Raw genomic sequence first — 16,896 nt, 5'->3', positions numbered from 1 at the left:
TGGCTGGATTTGTTTGGACACTATAGGGAGAATTTATATGTTTATCACCTTTGAGAGAAGTGATTTGGAGGGTGAAGGTATAGTTGCATGCTGGGTACAATTTTGAGCTAGGAGAGCTTATCTTGGCTTTACTCCTAATTGAACCTTCACGTTGTTGCATTAATTTGCACGCACTACCAACCGACTAAGTCCGAGTGAAAAATGAACATTATAAACCCAGATGTGAAAGAAACCAAACAGTACTAGTCAGGAAGGATAACAAAAAATATCTCAAACAGGAAAGAAACAACCGAAAGAGATGGTGAATATTTTCAGGGATTGCGTAGGACAATCTTTTCTTACTTCCAAGGATAAATTTTCGAAATGCGCGCGTCAGGTAGCTAATTCCTAATAAAACTTGCTCTTAGGAGTAAAAGTAAAAAACTTCGCAAAACAAAAGCTTTAAAATATAAATAATTTAATTCCCTTTTGCCTCAACAGCTAGTCGTCTTAGCATCATTCGTTCCTTGTTGTTTCAAAGACCGTTGTTGAACATAAAGCTTTGCCTTTGTATCAGTTTTCCACCCACTATAATTCTAGAGACATTTTAATTATTTGAAAAATTTAAATACATAGGCGCTCACCAGGGGCCAGTGCTTCGCGTGGTTTAAAACACAACCCCCACCGTACTGTTTGGTAAACGAAGTTTCCATGGCGAACTTTCGGGCCCGACATGAGATAGCGACTTCTATGAAGCTTGAAATAAAAAAAAGCCTTGAATATACTGTTGAGAGGTTGAACGCTGGACTACAAATGCGCATTCCCCTGCAACGAATTTCAAGTACATTGAAAGGTAGAAATAATCGTGACAGACTGATCAACCGATAGTTACAGTTGCGTGACATACGCAAAAACGGTGACGTCTGCCGAAGATGCGGTAAACGTTATCGTTGTTTTCATGATTTAAGTTTCGAATTGACGCAGCATTTTTTATCAGTGAAGTTAAATGCACATTCCTCAGGAAAAACTTGTTTCAACAAAGAATGAACGCTCTGAAATGCGTCATTGCGTATCCTGATTGTCACGCCACCGGAAATGAAGAACAAGCAAATTTTTCGGATGAAAAATTTGAATAAACGAGATGTATTTGAGGTCGATTCAAGAAAATTATTTGTATGGTAAAACAAATGGCAAAGTTTTTTAAATTTCTTCATTTTCATGAGTTCACCCCGTTTACCGTCGGAGAGATTGCTGCAGAATTACGTGTGAAACCAATTTCTCTGGATTTATATTGGAGGCTATTCTTAGTACAAGACGCTGTCCAATGAAATGGTCCGTTATAAGTACATACGAAACATGGTATGCCAAGAATGTCGTTGAGGCTTTAGACTAAAACTTCAATTATAATTAGCAACATGAAATCATTTAGCTATGTGGAACCTTTGCAGACTGTATGATTGGATGACACAAGTATCTTTCGTTGCGATTAACCGATGAAAATCCATTCAGTTTGGTCGAGCATATGTGTATATATGGCTGGCCTAGAATAAAACACAGAACACGATTGGGCGGATTCATTGAGGTGTAAAATCGATTGTATTTCGACCAATCAGAGCTGAGGTTAAGCCCATGGGATTTACCGCAATGAGGTTTCAGGTCAGCGGCGAGAAATACCTGAATCCCCCTATAGGATAAATTGAAGGTGTGGCTTGACTGCTTAGTGATCGACTCTCGGCCATTTCCTGATTTCTGAAGTTGTCGGTTCTGGCTCATAGCAAGGGATAGTTCACTTGGTTTTGGAAAGGTAGGTTTTAAAATACTAATTATTGAATTCTTTAGGATTGGAGATCGTATGCTGGTTGATCGATTGGGATGTTCATGGAGTCAAAAGTATGCTCGGTTAGTCAGAATGCTTGCGACTCCCACTGACCAAGAGAGCAAATTCTTTACAATGTAATTTCCCAATCCATCCCTCGTTCAACCCGTAAATCAGCCCAAAGATTGTCACTCTTTGGATTTTCTCAACGTATTTCTTTTACTCCACCTCCGATTTTTGGCTATTTCGTTCTCGTATCGCACCTTTTACGACGCCTGTTACAAATGTGTTTTTGCTACAGCTATTTGCAAGGGTGTTCTGCTTCAGCGCTGCGATTTCTAACTACTGTTCAGTTGTTTTTAGAATTTTCTCTTCCGATCTTCTTCAGATTTAATCCGTTACTAGCTAAAGTGCCTGACTTTACTTGATATGAGAAGATTATGAGTTTGTGTTGAATATTTTCAACAATTACAATCGTATTGTTTGGCGCTTTCGATGGATCAGGGGTCAGAAACTTTCAAAGTTCGAACCGGCGAATTTTAGAATTGGCCCTTTCGCCCTTTGAGTTGCAGCCTTAAACCTACACAATGAAAATTTTTCGATTTTGGTCAGTACTATTCTTTAAAATTTCGTCCCTCGAGAATCTTAGCTTCTTTTAAACGACTCGATTTGTGTTCACTTAACATCATTCGAGCGTATTGTGGGTAGATCAATTTCGAAAAACAAGAATTTATTGAATTACTCGGGAACACCTTGATTTTGGGGTGAAAAATAAGTCCACTTTAAATGAGTGAGCCACGTTTCGTTCGCCTTCCCTTTACCTCCTCGTTTGAAAGGAGTGAAAGTGTTCAAGAAACATATTCGTTAAGTGTTATATTCGTTTATTTAAATTTTGGTAATTCGCATTCTCTAACAAACTGCCTCAAAATGCTACTTAATAAAGTTATTTTGGAAGGAAAGCATTTTCAGATGAAGTGGCGATATGGTGTTCCTTTTGGAGGCTAACACGACCCAAGTTGACTTTAGTAAATACTAGAAAGTATTTGATATTTGCCGCTAAAGTTCATTTATTAGTGCCGCGTTATGTAACTTTTTTGATAGTTAGAGCATACTTTCTGGTCTCTCAGTGATAAGATTAATTATCTTAAGACAAATGCACTGTCTGCCATTTTATAACAAAAAAATTAAGTGTTAAAATTGTCATGGTTGTTATTGGATATGCTCCAGGAAAAATATCTCAAAGTATCTCTTTGGAAAATAGAAGCAATTAGATAAAATTAAGGGATCCAATTTTATTGGTGTAGTAAATTAACTCTTAATGTTCAAATCATCGCTTCAGTTGCTATTAAAAAATCTTTGCAAGAGCATGCACTATACATCTAAACAAGTTAAGTTGATCAATTACCGAGTTGATCAACTCGTCCACTTGTATACTAAGAAAGTGTACCTCGAGAATTGTTTCATGAAAAAGAACTGCAAGGAACAAGAGAATTGTTTTGCGAGCTGCCTGTTACAGTTTAATGAAGATTGCAAACATCACTTGGCTACCGTCATCCTCTGGCCTTCGTGCTTACAAAAGGTAAGTGTGTTAGCTAGATTAACCTGGATTGTCCCTATGTATTATGTATATTTACAACATGTTTACTTGAAATCATCTTTCATGGGATGAATTTTTATTGGGATATGTATATTTTTGTTTTACTCGCACCCACAATAACTTTTCATCTGTGATTTTTTTCGGGGCATATTTCAAGAGAATTCCATTTCATTGCATATAATTTCCGAGTGCATCTATTTGTCATGCAATTTTTTGTTTAGATCAGACAAGAAATGTTTTGTACATAAAAAATGCTTAGCTGGTGTAGAGTGATATGTTACAATGAACAGCCAAGAGTGCCAAACTCTTGTATACTTTTGACCATTGCTATTTGTTTGGATTTGTATGTAAGTGTGGGATGCAAATTAGTCTTTTGAAAGCTTGATATTTGTTAGAGAGATGTTTGGACATGGTGAAAAACCTGGAAAGATAGCATGCCAAAACTACTTGCTGAATCTGTCTATACCATTATTTTCAGAGACTTCTGGTTATTGGAACAAAATGGATAGGTGCTTTATGAAGTAAATACCGCAATAGCTGTGAAAGAACAAGAACATGTTTTCTATTTTTAATCTTTATGAAAGTTGTGCTTATCATCTTCAATGATCTATAAGCAAGAAAATTGCCATCAGCTGCATTTCAGATCTATTTTCTAGCTAGACATATCAAAGGTGGGGCAAGAAGTTTTGTCAGGATAGCCAAATCTTGTGAAGTGTTTTCCACAAAAGTAGAAACAAAAAAGTACATTGAATGTAGAAAGTGTAAATTTTGTTTGAAGTGCAGTTCTAAGTGAAACACTGTATGGTTAGACTTTCCTGCTTCATTGAGGTTTCATTTAAAGTCTGAAGAAAACAGAGAGAAATTAGGGTGTAGTTGACAAGTTATTCTCAAATCTGCAATGTTTGCAAGCTCTGAAACAGTTGTGATAACATGAAATAAGCCAAGGACTTGAAGAGAAGAATGTTTGAGGAAGTACTGTGTGAAGTAGCAAAAAGTGTTTCTCTTTACATAAGGAATGTGATTTAGTTATTGTTTTCTTTTTAGTGTCAGTGTACAATTAATTAGTCAAGTATTATCTCTGAATTTTCTTTATTTTCCTTGATGTCTCTGAAATTTGAATCGGTTTCTTAGTAACCAATAAAGAAACAAGTTGTAAATTTGATACTCTGCTTATTATTTTCTGTTGAGTATTGGCTTAGAAATCGTTTTGAGTCTAAATCAATCCTTTAGTTTCTTTATGAATGTTCTAAGTTTAGTCGTCATTAAAGTAATTTTAACAGTGGCTCACTTTTAACATTGCTAAAATTATTGAACTATCTAAATCATCCTGGGATAATTTAGACAAAGAATTTGTTTTAAAACTTCCATTTACAGGATTAAATTTTCATTCTGTGGGGTTAACAGCATTTTGTTAGGGTGTTTTATCGTTGTATTTAAATGCAAATGTTAATATTGAATTTCTCAAACTTGACTTCTTAGATTGATAAATTGCCATGACAGCCCTTAGGAAGAAGTTGGTTATTGTGGGTGATGGTGCTTGTGGAAAAACTTGCCTCCTCATTGTGTTTTCCAAGGATCAATTCCCTGAAGTGTACGTGCCAACAGTTTTTGAAAATTATGTGGCTGACATTGAAGTTGATGGCAAGACAGTAGAGCTTGCATTATGGGATACAGCAGGACAAGAAGACTACGATAGGCTACGACCCCTATCTTATCCCGACACTGATGTTATCCTGATGTGCTTCTCCATTGATAGTCCCGACAGTTTAGAGAATATCCCCGAAAAATGGACTCCTGAAGTAAGGCACTTCTGCCCAAATGTACCTATTGTTTTGGTTGGTAACAAGAAAGATCTGAGAAATGATGATAACACAAAGAGAGAATTAGCCAAGATGAAACAAGAGCCGGTAAAAGCTGATGAAGGAGAATCAGTTTGTGTAAAAATAGGAGGCTATGCTTACCTGGAGTGCTCTGCTAAAACAAAGGAGGGTGTTCGAGATGTGTTCAAAACAGCTACCTATGCTGCTTTGGAGAAAAAGGGACGGAAGAAAAAGGGAAAATGCTGCATATTGTAAATTTTGGACCATGTTACCTGGAGCTTTGCTGATTTTTCCATCCTTATGTTGATCAAGATAATAATCGGAATGAAAAAAAAAAACACCTATATCAGCTTCAATTTTTTTGTTCAAGCTTAAGTGTAATGTCAGATTATTTTTTATCAATTGCAGAATTTGGTTTGCCTCTTTGCACAAATACTCTAAGGGAGCTTGTGCCGGTCAACCAACCTCTGAGATGCAATGCTGAAATTTATCACAACTTTTTCCAAACTTTCTCTCCCCAACTCTACCCGGTGTCGGGTTGTTATGAGACTAGCTTTCGTATTGGAAGTGTGTCCATGTATTGGTCAAATAAAAATTGCCTTGTTGCACGTAAGCTCTGAACCCTCAAAACTCCTAGAGTGACTCACACGAAACTTCTAATTCTAATCTGTGATCTTGAAAACAAGTTATGAGAATTTGTAATCTTATCAGCTAAATGGTGTAGTTGGCTCTTTTGTCTTATTACAATGAAGGGTATGGCTATTATTTTGGAGAATTAATTATTGGATTTAGGAGGTAAGGGTGTAACAAGGTGTCGTATATTTTGCTTTTTTTTTTGCTTTTTTTTTTTTTTTTTTTTTGCTTTTTTTGCTTCAGGTAAGAGAATAGGTGATTAAATGTCCTCTCTTTCTCTCTCACATGAGGTAATAGTTCAATTTGTGGAATATTAAAACTGCAAAGCCCTGGTGGTGACGTGAAAATCTAGTAAATAGAAAAATGTATAAAGAACTTTTTCTTTACTGGCTAGTTTATTGTTTGACTATTTGTGTGTTTTTCGCAGTACATATTAGGTTAGAATATTAAGTACTTGTCACTTGTAACTGAATACATATTTGCTGATTTTATCCCTTCCATTTTAAGTCCTAGATCCTTAAAATTGTAATGTCACGAATTGTGTATAGCTAAAAGTAGAATTTGTCTGATAATTTCTGATGAAATGGTATGTCACTTAAATTTCAATTGGTAAACTTCAGTGACCCATCATATTGTAACATTTTGTGAAATTTCTAAGCTTCTCCAAGTCAAGGCCAGAATGAAAAAGGGTTTTTGAGAGAATGGGACAAGTGCGAGAACTGCGGTCAGTAACCAAAGAGTTGAACTATTTGAAGAGGTCTTTGTGTATGTAATATGCAGTGTATTGCATTGTAGTTGATTAAGGTTGTAATTCATGAATGTAGATGTTCTCTAATATTTGACAAGTAAAATAAAGTAAACTTATTTTGGGACTTTGCTTGAGTTGAAGTTAGTGTTAATTGATTTTCCCCTTTAAATTTTTTAACCATCAGGGAATGTGAAACAAGAGAAACCCAAATTGTTAGTTTATAAATTCAATACCTATTGGGAATTAACTGTAAGGATTCAGTTTAGCACTCAGTGTGTCAATTTATTTCTGGTATCTCAAGTGAGGGTGCTTATTTCTTTTGGGAAACGTAGCAGGTGTGAGACAAAGCTTAGGTGGTTATTTACAAGGAGCTGCAGTAAGCCATTTAAGGATGATGAAATGTTCTCAATTTATACATCATCTAACAATGCTATGGGGGAAATAGAAAAGGGGCACTTTTGGAATGAGGGTGCTTATTAGAATAAGGGGGCTTATCAACAAAAAAAATTGAGGGAAGGGCTTCCTAGAGAGAAGGCATTTAATGGAGCAAGGGTGCCAAATTGAATCATTTGAGCACTATAGCACCATGAATTCTATCCCACAGAAGCACCACTGAGATTCTTACACCAGAAATCATGTGCTGCAGTTCTCTCAGAAGCATATTAACCTTGGGCAGAGTGTAATTAAAATTTGGAAATAGCACACACAGAAGCAAGGGAAATCAGAGACTGACCAGCATTTACTAATTACCCAATTTTTTTTGTTTTGGAACTCTTTTGCTTTTAGTGTTGAGAAAAGAAATACTGTTCATTCCTTATTTGTTACAAGTTTCAACAGGGTTAAATAGAAATGTAGTTTTGAAGGCAACACATGGGCTGCCCTATCCCCTCTGAGGTTCCTAATGCAGGTTTCTAAACTCGACACGAAACACTAATGTTCAGTTGAATTGTTTGGTTAAACATTTGACCGTTAACTTTGACTTGAAAAGGTACCATATAGTTTATGGCGTCCTCATTACAGCTCTCAGTTAAGCGTACTAATTATTGGTAACTGCTATGTTTGTTACAGTAAGGAACCAGTCAATGTTGCCTAGTGATGGAAAAGTAGAATCTGCCAACAGTTACTTTACGCAAAGACTATTTAAGCTTTTCTCGCAGTATTTGCCTGCATATTTGTATCAGTTTGTGTACTAGCAAATTTTCTCAGTTTTTATTACATTAAAAAGGGGACGTTAATTAAATCTAAAGCAACCTTTGTCTCTCCACAGTTTAAGGAATAGTCATGACAGCCATTAGGAAGAAGTTGGTTATTGTGGGTGATGGTGCTTGTGGAAAAACTTGCCTCCTCATTGTATTTTCCAAAGATCAGTTCCCTGAAGTGTATGTGCCAACAGTTTTTGAAAATTATGTGGCTGACATTGAAGTTGATGGCAAGACAGTAGAGCTTGCATTATGGGATACAGCGGGACAAGAAGACTACGATAGGCTACGACCTCTGTCTTATCCCGACACTGATGTTATCCTGATGTGCTTCTCCATTGATAGTCCTGACAGTTTAGAGAATATCCCCGAAAAATGGACTCCTGAAGTGAGGCACTTCTGCCCAAATGTACCAATCATTTTGGTTGGTAACAAGAAAGATCTGAGAAATGATGATAACACAAAGAGAGAATTAGCCAAGATGAAACAAGAGCCCGTCAAAAGTGAAGAAGGGGCAACGATTTGTGAAAAAATCAATGGTTATGCCTATTTGGAATGCTCTGCCAAAACTAAGGAAGGTGTTAGAGATGTGTTTAAGATGGCTACCAAAGCTGCATTGGAAACAAAGAAAAGGAGAAGAAAAAGGGGCCTATGCAGTATACTGTAAAATGAAAAGCTTGTTGCCCTGCTCTGCTTCAATATGATATGCTTAAAGTTGACTGACTAACTTGATAAACATTTCCCATCCTCTTTGGAGAGGACTATCTGATGAGAAAATTTCTTTCTGGAACAGAAAGGATGCTTCTGTAGTTATTGTTATTAACTTGAATTATTATTAGTATAAAATTTGTTAAAAACCATGCACACTTGTTCAACACATGTGGCATATTTTCAGCAATGAGATTATGCATCCTTGTATTCAATTCTCTTTAAGGTGGCTCTGCTGTAGTAACTAAGGATACAGAGCCTTGTGGTGACATGATATGTTTATTATTTGACAAGTGTATAATAGAAACTTGCTGCTCTCATTGAAGTAAATGAACCCTATTGGCTAATTGTGTTTTCTTAAATTTTTATTGCCTTTGTGTGACATGATTACATGGTACACTGCTTTATGGTTCTGGTTGTACAGTAGAGTGGCCAAAAACTTTAATCAAACCTGCAAAACTGAACTTGACCTAAAACAGCTGAGTTTTAGTGCCATACAATCATGTCATAGCAAGGTTCTGTTGCATTCATCTGATAAAAAGAAAACAACAATTTTGATATTATGTATTAGTGATTTTCTCTGTAATTGTTAACAACTTTAAATCTGTAGCAGGATAAAAACTGCTATGAGAATGATTAGGATGAATTTTGTAGGATAATTTTTGTATCTGTTTGATGTTCTGCTGCTGAAACTTGAAAGGTTTGAAATATTATCTAATAATACCAGCTTTGTGACAGTAATTACATATTTTTTACTGATATTTCAAACCATTTCACTTGACACTAAAGTCAGGTCCACAAATCTGAAAATACAAAGGTGGAGAATGCTTGAAGGGTCCACTTATGAAGTAATCTAGCCATATCCAAATGACATCTTGCTCAAGCTTCAAAATCTCTGAAAGATTGGGATGATTTTAAAGAGTCCAATTCGATTTGTGTAGGTAATATGCAATGTATTAAAGTGTTGATTTAAAGGCTTCAATTCATGAATGGTGAGAAGCTTTTCAGGTTGACCAGTAAAATATTAAAACTTGTTATTTTGAAACTGTTTCGTAACCATTGTTTGTTGTTCTCAAAGTCTAAAACCCTTCATTTCTTAAAGATTACATCATCAATTCTCCTCACTGTTTGCCAGATATCTCTTTTTAATGTATACCGGGGAATTTGTAGTCAAGTCGAACAGTAACCCCGATGTGATGATTTTGATCATCTTTATGGGAAACGTACTGATATTTTAACTCTTTCACTTCAAGATCTTTTTTGTAATTCTCCTCAGTGTTTGCCATACAGTCCTTGAGATGTTAATTCAGGGGATTGATGTAAGGAGAAATGCTGTCTTTGTCGCTCATGTGAGGTTAAGAGTAAAAGAAGAAATCTCAGGGAGTGAAAGTGTAAAAGAACAAATACACAGGGGTTAGTCCAAACAGCTCTAGTCTCAAAACCTCCCTACGAGACCTCAGAGAAACAGCTATATACCCTTCGTTATTTCATAATCTATTTTAAGTCACATTTCTCTTTGCCCTGCTGAGAGCTCCACCACACTCAGTTGTATAAGAGGGAACAAGTAAGTTGTCGGGAAAATCAGACAGAATACTTTGAGGGGGGTTAAGCTGTGATGTTCTAGCGCCCCACCGGGGAGGAAAAGACATGCTCCTGGTCGCTATGGAAACCTAATATAACTTGCATTCCTAGACGTAATCAAGAAACGATGAACAATAAACTGTGTCAGCTGAGAGACGCTAACTTGATACAGAAACAAATTCTCTTCACTGATTTACAACGAAATGTAATTAAAGCTGCTGTAAGTGGAATTACTGGTCGGATCTAAGGAGTTAAAAGGGGTGAAAAAATTTGTTTCTGAACTTGTCTCGTGATAAAACAGTTGATATGAGTAAACAAACCTGTTAAACCCTTAGGGTGACTCGCATTTATTTTCTCCTAAAAATATCACTGCTGAATCACACTTGAAGTTCCATATGGCAAATGTTATAAACGGTGTGGAGAATATACATGCTGAAGTGAGGGTATGAAGGGTCCATGGAGGGCGTTATATTGATACAATACCAAATTCTCTTCACGTAACCCAGTTGCAGTTTGCACGGAGAACTCTTTGATCGGAAAGTGAACACAACATGGGACAGAGGGGGTGCGGGTGGGGGGGGTAGGGTCGAGGGGGACGGAAGAGAAAAAAAGCTTTATCCACCCATTTTACGCTCTTTCGCTTCACGAAAAAACTAAAAAGCAAAACAAAAACATACAGAATAACCACTGTTGACAGAATAGCCCACATGGCTGTTGCGCAAAGCACGTGCTCATAGACCTCTCTCCACCCCCACCCCCCACCCCCACCCCTTCCCTACTCACGCTTTGTTCTGCGGCGAAGACAGACTCCCCGCTTTTCTCAGTTTTTCGCGTGTGCGATTGCGTCTCCTTGGCTTGAACAAAGCTGGGAGATACAGCTGGTCATGAAGTGTGATCGTCCAGATTATTTGGGTCGGCAGATATTTGGTTTCATTCTTGTTAGCTGCTCTGTTTCCCGTCGATCGTTGAGTTCACCAAGCCATTTGACCAAGCTATCCCGCTACCATTTTTTTTTTTTTTGCTGAAACACCTACTCAATTTGTTTTTTCATGTTCTTCCCAAATCTACTTTTCCGATCATCATCCGTCGCTCCTCTAAAAAAAACGCTTCCCATCAAATTGTATGATTTAAAAAAATAAGGAAAGTGTTTTTTATAAAGAATGAAGGCTTTTGTAATGATGAAGCCTCGCTATGGAAATTCCCACCAACCTCGTTCGTAGGGTTTTTATTCTCGAGTCTTCGTATTTATCGCCTCATTTACATTTTACAACTTCACGTGGTATGAACTGTTTCTCGACTCTAAAGGAAAGGCTTTTAACGTTTAAACTTGCCTAGAATAGTCGAGCAACTGCTGGTGTTTGTGAACTTGACAAAGACCGAGCTGCAAGTGGCAGCTCGCTGCAAAGTTTTTAAATTTTCCTGAACAAAACTCCAGGTAAGAGTAAGAGATAGTTCAACTTAACAATAAGTTGCTTTTGCGAATCGTCAAAGGTACCGACGGAAATTCTTCGCCTGGCGGTAAATTCCGAACGAACGAGAGCTTGCTTTGAAATATAATTCAAGAGCTTCTTTCGTTGAAGAAGCGTTAAAGTTGTCGAAAATTAACGTAGTTGCAGGACAGAAAGGATCTGAACTGCTTTATAGAGTGAAGTCTTACTGATTACACATCAAATGAACAGAATAATATTCGCTTTAATCCTTTCACGTCCAAGGTCTCATTATTTATTTTCTCTACTATCTGTCACACAACTCTTAATATGTTACTTTGGAGAATTTGGTATCGAATCAACTTATAATCCCCCAATTGATGTTTTTTGTATATTCCCGTCACTTGTCTACTTGGTATTGCCTTGATATTGTAAGGAGAAATTCTGTCTTGATCCGTTCAAGCATGTTAAATCCGGCTGAACAATTCTGACGCAGCCTACGGTACCACAATAATTGAGATTTTTGTTTTTGTCTTTTGTAGTTTAAATTGGCGCTGGACAGGAAATGTCCAAATAAAGCATTGGAGTGGTTAGCAAGCAATACTCGAGGACACGAGGTAAGCTTCACAATAACGCTTGTGTACACGTGCCTGCTACTTAAAATGCAATCCGTTTTGCATGTGCATGATTCGTGTTCATCAAATGATTACTCAAGCTTCCAAGATTGTTTTGGCTACCGTAACGGCCTTAAATTCTAGCGGTGTACTCCTTTGACAACGAAATCCATCGTTGATTAGAAGTAAACAATAAGCAAATTATTTTTCACGCGCATTTTGCTGTGGGGTTATGTCGCCAACAAAAAATGATCGGAATGCGAGGGAAAAAAAAAAAAAAAAGAAAACTGGCGCACCCTGGAGGAAAAAATTTGGGCTAGCCTCTTATAAAATACACATTTTCTCTGGAGAAAAATTCAAAGTAGGTTTCCTTATCGTGCGTAATTGATGAAAAAATATTCAGCGATTTGAAATATATTTTTGAAAATCATTTTTTTTGTGTGTCTCAAAGAGTAAATCCGGAAAGAGTTCTGCACAGACCCATTATTTGTTATGCATACAGATCTTGGATATGAAAACAATAGCGAGATTGCCCCTGGGACTACGGCTTTGTTTTAGTATGGTATAGGGTTCTAAGGAAATCGTTCCAAGACATCCTAATTAAGGGGCCGACCATTTAACTTTTGAGGGGTGGGGGAGTGGGTGATTTCTGGTCATCAAGAAAATTTTTTTCTAGCAATCTGCTGTGCAGGATATTTTTTCTGTTCTAAATGCTCTTTTTTTCTGTTACATTTGGGCTGCATGCGATTTTTTCTTCCAACAAGCGCTTGCAGGAAAATTTTTTTCAAAATCACCCACCCCCCCCCCCTCAAGAGTTAAATGGTCAGCCCCTAAAGTGGCATCGTGTGACACCATCATCGCAGTAGTTTAAGACTTAAAGCTTTGTTTTCGTCAAGTATTTTGCAAAAATGTAAATTGTCCCGACCTAGTAGGGTTTTCCGATTTGGCAGAAGTTCCAGGGAAGTGGTACTCGTAAGTAAAAGCTAAATTAAAGCCAAACTGACTGAGTTAAATAGCTGGCGAAAAATAACTAACAATTCATTCTTAAATGAATATATTACAAGAGCGCGGAAGATATGAGTGAACTACCGCCAAATCGTAAAACCGTACTTGCACATGTTTTTTTTCAGTTTGAGCGATGTAATTATCCACCATTTAAAGACGCGCTAGTTGAATGAAACAAAATTTTGCAGTTTTCAATCGAAAGTATTTTCCGAACGAAAAACGTCCAAAAATAGTTTGCATATATACTGTAGCAAGTGTACTGGGCTTTGTCTAATAATGCATTAACCTGCAATGTGATCAACATCCAATTTCTCCAAATAGTGAAAGTACATTGTCCTACTTTTGGTTTCGCAAGGCGAAAGATTTCTAAATACCCCCATATTATTTTGATTCAACATAATTTGGTTTTAGGAACTTAACAAAACCGCGTTCTCAGATGCAAACTATTGTTTTCTTTACACAACAACTGTATGCATAAGAAACATATAGATGTAGGGAAATGTTGTTAGACCAAGTTTTAGAGAACATCTCTTAGCTGGGAGATTGAACTTGATAAGGTATTGAGTTTGGAAAGATTTTCGTTGAGCTCTGTGCTATTCTAGACAAAATTGAAGCCGTACTCCTAAAGGCAATCCATTGCTTGCTTTTCTCCAAGAATCATCCACATAATGAAGTACGAGGGTCATGCAGAAATCTTGCCCTGAGCTCTCTTACAAACTACCAAAGGGATTAAGAGAATTGATCTCAGTTTGTTGTATCGTCCTGTACCGTTGAAGAAAAGCACTACGCAACATACCAAGGAGTTAAATTGAATTTACCGGGGTCAAAAACACTCTGGCTAAGCTTATCACGGAAATGTATACAGTGTAACCTTCATATTTGATCAACTATTGATCCCGCAGTCAAGTTAAGTTTTTTCTCATTTTACATGTAAAATGTTCGTTTTCGTCATCTTTCAGCTTTTTAATGTGGAGTACAGCGCGGAGAATGAGGATAAGATTAAACTGAAGAGAACTTAGACATCAGAAGAGGGACGATTGGAAAGTGGTAAATTGATTTAAGAGGTAATAGTAGTTGTAACTTTGCACCGCAATGTACGGTCTTTCAGGAGCTTGTTCAGAATCTCCATTCGTCAAAAAGTAGAAAAGAAATCTAAAGGTGGCTGAGTTCAAAACTTAAAGTGCTACTGAAACGAAATTTTCGTATCTGAGATTTTCGCTCTAACCTGTAGTTTTGAATATGCTGATCATCATGAGATAGTTTGCTTTGGCCAAAAAGAAGCGAAAGATATCTTTTTTAACCGTTCAAATCAAAAATTTTACACAAAACCATGTCCGGGCTCTGGTACCGAGCGAAATGGATTGATGACGTCACTGGTTGTGTTCACTTCGATTGCGCGGTTTATTTCACTCACTGTTTGTTTGTATTCGTGGGCGAAGGAGATGGCAGATATTGAAGTTTTGTCAAGTGAATCTTCTTCTGAACGAAGGGAAGTTGTCTGCAGTAGCGAAGAGGAAGATGGTGGCGTACAATGGGGTTGACAGGCCTGTACGACTCCCCGGCGTGTGTTTAGAGTAGCCTATTCAAAGTTTAGCCCTCACGAGTATGTCTTTGAGCGACCGCCCTCTTTTGTAAGATACGAGCGGCGGATTTTTGTATAGTTCGCTCAGTAGTGGTTGTGTTTCTATTAAATGCCAGTTTTTCATGAGAATTTGCTTTATGTGTGGCACTGAGTACGCACATCAGGGATTGCGTCTTTTTCGAATCGTTCGCCTTTGTAGATGTACAGCTATTTTTTTTTACTGTCTCGATCGTTGAGTTGTCTTGATTGCTTTCAGCTTGTGCCACGCGCGCTGATTCGATCGTACTACAGTTCTTAGTGTTCAGTGTTCCAGCCGTTTCGGCTCGTTTTCTTTTCTTTATTTCGGTATTAAAACGACCGATTTCACGTTCATAGAAGCACATGATCGCCTTTACTGTTTCTTGCTCTGCGTTGTTAAGGATTTGCTTTATCTCACTTTTGAAATCCTCGTCTGCTCTTATTTTGGCCCTCGCCCTATATTGTAGGGATTCTGGGCATGTTTTGCTAGGCATTTGGTACAGAGGGATTTGTTCGTTATCCTCAGACTTGCCGAGTAGATCATCTTCAGTGGCGGTGTCGTATGAGGCTTCCATGTTTACTTCATTCTCGGAATGGCATTGCTTTGGCCCGGATTGTTTAGTAGCCCATCTGCCATTATAATGTCTTTCGACATTTTCTGTAGATGGTCAGGCAAGACCGCGGTTTCGATCCTAATCTTGTGGATTTCGTCAGTTACCGATTAACTAAATAGACTGGTAGAGATTCGTTCTCGGTATCAGTCGGGAATTTTGCTCCCTATCCAGGCGAACCTCTCGCAGATAGCCAAGATGCCGATGTGGCCGCCGATGAAGAAGACGAGGATGGCATTTTGCCCGAAATCCTCTTTTTCGGCTTCCCAACATGCAAGCCACACTCCATGCTTTTACCCTTCTTTCACAGAAGTACACAACCAGTGACGTCACAGGGCTGTTTTGGCCGCGCCAAGATGGCCGCCAATTTTGATCTCAGCCGGTCAACTTCGAATGGTTAAAAATGTACTTTCCGGTATGCGTTGGCCCAAAAAAAGTACACAGCGTTTGCAAATAACGTTCAAACTCTATTATATTGCAAAAATCTCGGATATGAAAATTACGTTTCAGTAGCACTTTAAGTTCGACAGAACAAAGTCGTCTAGTGAGGATTAAAATTTCTTTTCTCACTTGTTCGAGATGCTTAAAGCTATTTGTGCCGTGGTCAATCCGATTTATTTCGAAAATTTAAAATCCAAATTATGTTAAGATGCTAAGAGAGACACTAGAAGCAATTTTGTCAGAAGTGTAATTCCAAACATAGCCGTGATTTTCTAAGACTTCAACTAGAGTTCAAACTTTTTTTGGAATTTAATTCGTTCTCTGAATAAGATAGTCTCTAGTTAACCTCTCTTTAGAACAGTGATAATGAGTTATTCATTCATGTATTCCAAAAATTCAGACAGACTACACGTCGCTGCCGTTTACAGTCAACTCTGTAATTCCTTATTCGTTTTTTTTCATTCTCATTTAAAATTTTCTTTTACATATCAGTTCCTCTTAATGTTGTATACGTATTCTTAAAAAGCCAGTTTATGAATCCACAATTTTACTTCGGTATTTTAGTCTGTGTCAAATTCGTATCGCTTTGTTATTGTTCTTTTTTGCTCGCATTCAGTTTGCCAATTATTGTAAAGTCTTCACTTGTTACTTGCATCAAAAAAATAAAACTTTTGAAATCACTTTATTGTCTCTCTCTGTCTTTAACTGAGTTGAAGAACAATTGGAAAAAAATCGCGCTTTGAAAGGGCCTGTTAACTAGTCAAAATTAGGCTGTCTCTTTTCCTTTTTTTTGCGTATGGAGGGTTCCCGAGAGCTGGGAAAAAAATTTCTGCGGATTTGAACAGGGTCTGGTGTTAAAACAAAATATAAACTTGACTTTTGATGAGAGAAAATTAGTTTGCATGGTGCAAGATTTTTTCCCGCCGAAAGACTTAGTATATTTTCTGATCGACACAAGACACAGTTCAAAAGCGCAGACCTTTTTTTCCAGAGACATTTTCCCGCCAAAAGACTTCGGTGTTTTTTTTTCAAATTTTTTTCTGAGCCATTCCAAAAAAATATTTCAACCACCAAATGAATAAATATTTGCCTTTTTCTCTTTGCGGAAATGTGATAG

The 16,896-nt window shown here is 37.4% G+C and overlaps 2 protein-coding genes and 1 long non-coding RNA gene across 3 annotated transcripts; all 3 read left to right on the top strand.

The window, feature by feature from the left end:
* Positions 1–1,643: 1,643 nt before the first annotated feature.
* LOC111324995 (ras-like GTP-binding protein RHO) lies at positions 1,644–6,717 on the top strand. The gene is made up of 2 exons (XM_088759661.1): positions 1,644–1,783; positions 4,872–6,717. The coding sequence occupies exon 2, from the start codon at positions 4,886–4,888 to the stop codon at positions 5,465–5,467; it is 582 nt and encodes a 193-aa protein (XP_088615787.1). The 5' UTR covers positions 1,644–1,783; positions 4,872–4,885; the 3' UTR covers positions 5,468–6,717.
* LOC148730037 (ras-like GTP-binding protein RHO) lies at positions 1,644–9,545 on the top strand. Its single transcript, XM_088759660.1, has 2 exons — positions 1,644–1,783; positions 7,861–9,545. The coding sequence occupies exon 2, from the start codon at positions 7,875–7,877 to the stop codon at positions 8,457–8,459; it is 585 nt and encodes a 194-aa protein (XP_088615786.1). The 5' UTR covers positions 1,644–1,783; positions 7,861–7,874; the 3' UTR covers positions 8,460–9,545.
* Positions 9,546–10,909: 1,364 nt separating this feature from the next.
* On the top strand, positions 10,910–16,457 carry LOC111325064 (uncharacterized). Its single transcript, XR_016001039.1, has 4 exons — positions 10,910–11,516; positions 12,051–12,125; positions 14,087–14,307; positions 15,861–16,457. It is a non-coding gene; the product is annotated as an uncharacterized LOC111325064 (long non-coding RNA).
* Positions 16,458–16,896: the final 439 nt, after the last annotated feature.

The sequence above is a fragment of the Stylophora pistillata genome, chromosome 5 (genome assembly GCF_964205215.1).
Source record: "Stylophora pistillata chromosome 5, jaStyPist1.2, whole genome shotgun sequence".
Lineage (NCBI taxonomy): Eukaryota > Metazoa > Cnidaria > Anthozoa > Scleractinia > Pocilloporidae > Stylophora > Stylophora pistillata.
The sequence above is the reverse complement of the archived record's forward strand: the minus strand, read 5'-3'. Positions and strand labels throughout refer to the sequence as shown.

Excerpts from the sequence above, each read along its gene's own strand:
- LOC148730037 (XM_088759660.1), top strand. The coding sequence starts at position 7,875 with ATGACAGCCATTAGGAAGAAGTTGGTTATTGTGGGTGATGGTGCTTGT.
- LOC111324995 (XM_088759661.1), top strand. The coding sequence starts at position 4,886 with ATGACAGCCCTTAGGAAGAAGTTGGTTATTGTGGGTGATGGTGCTTGT.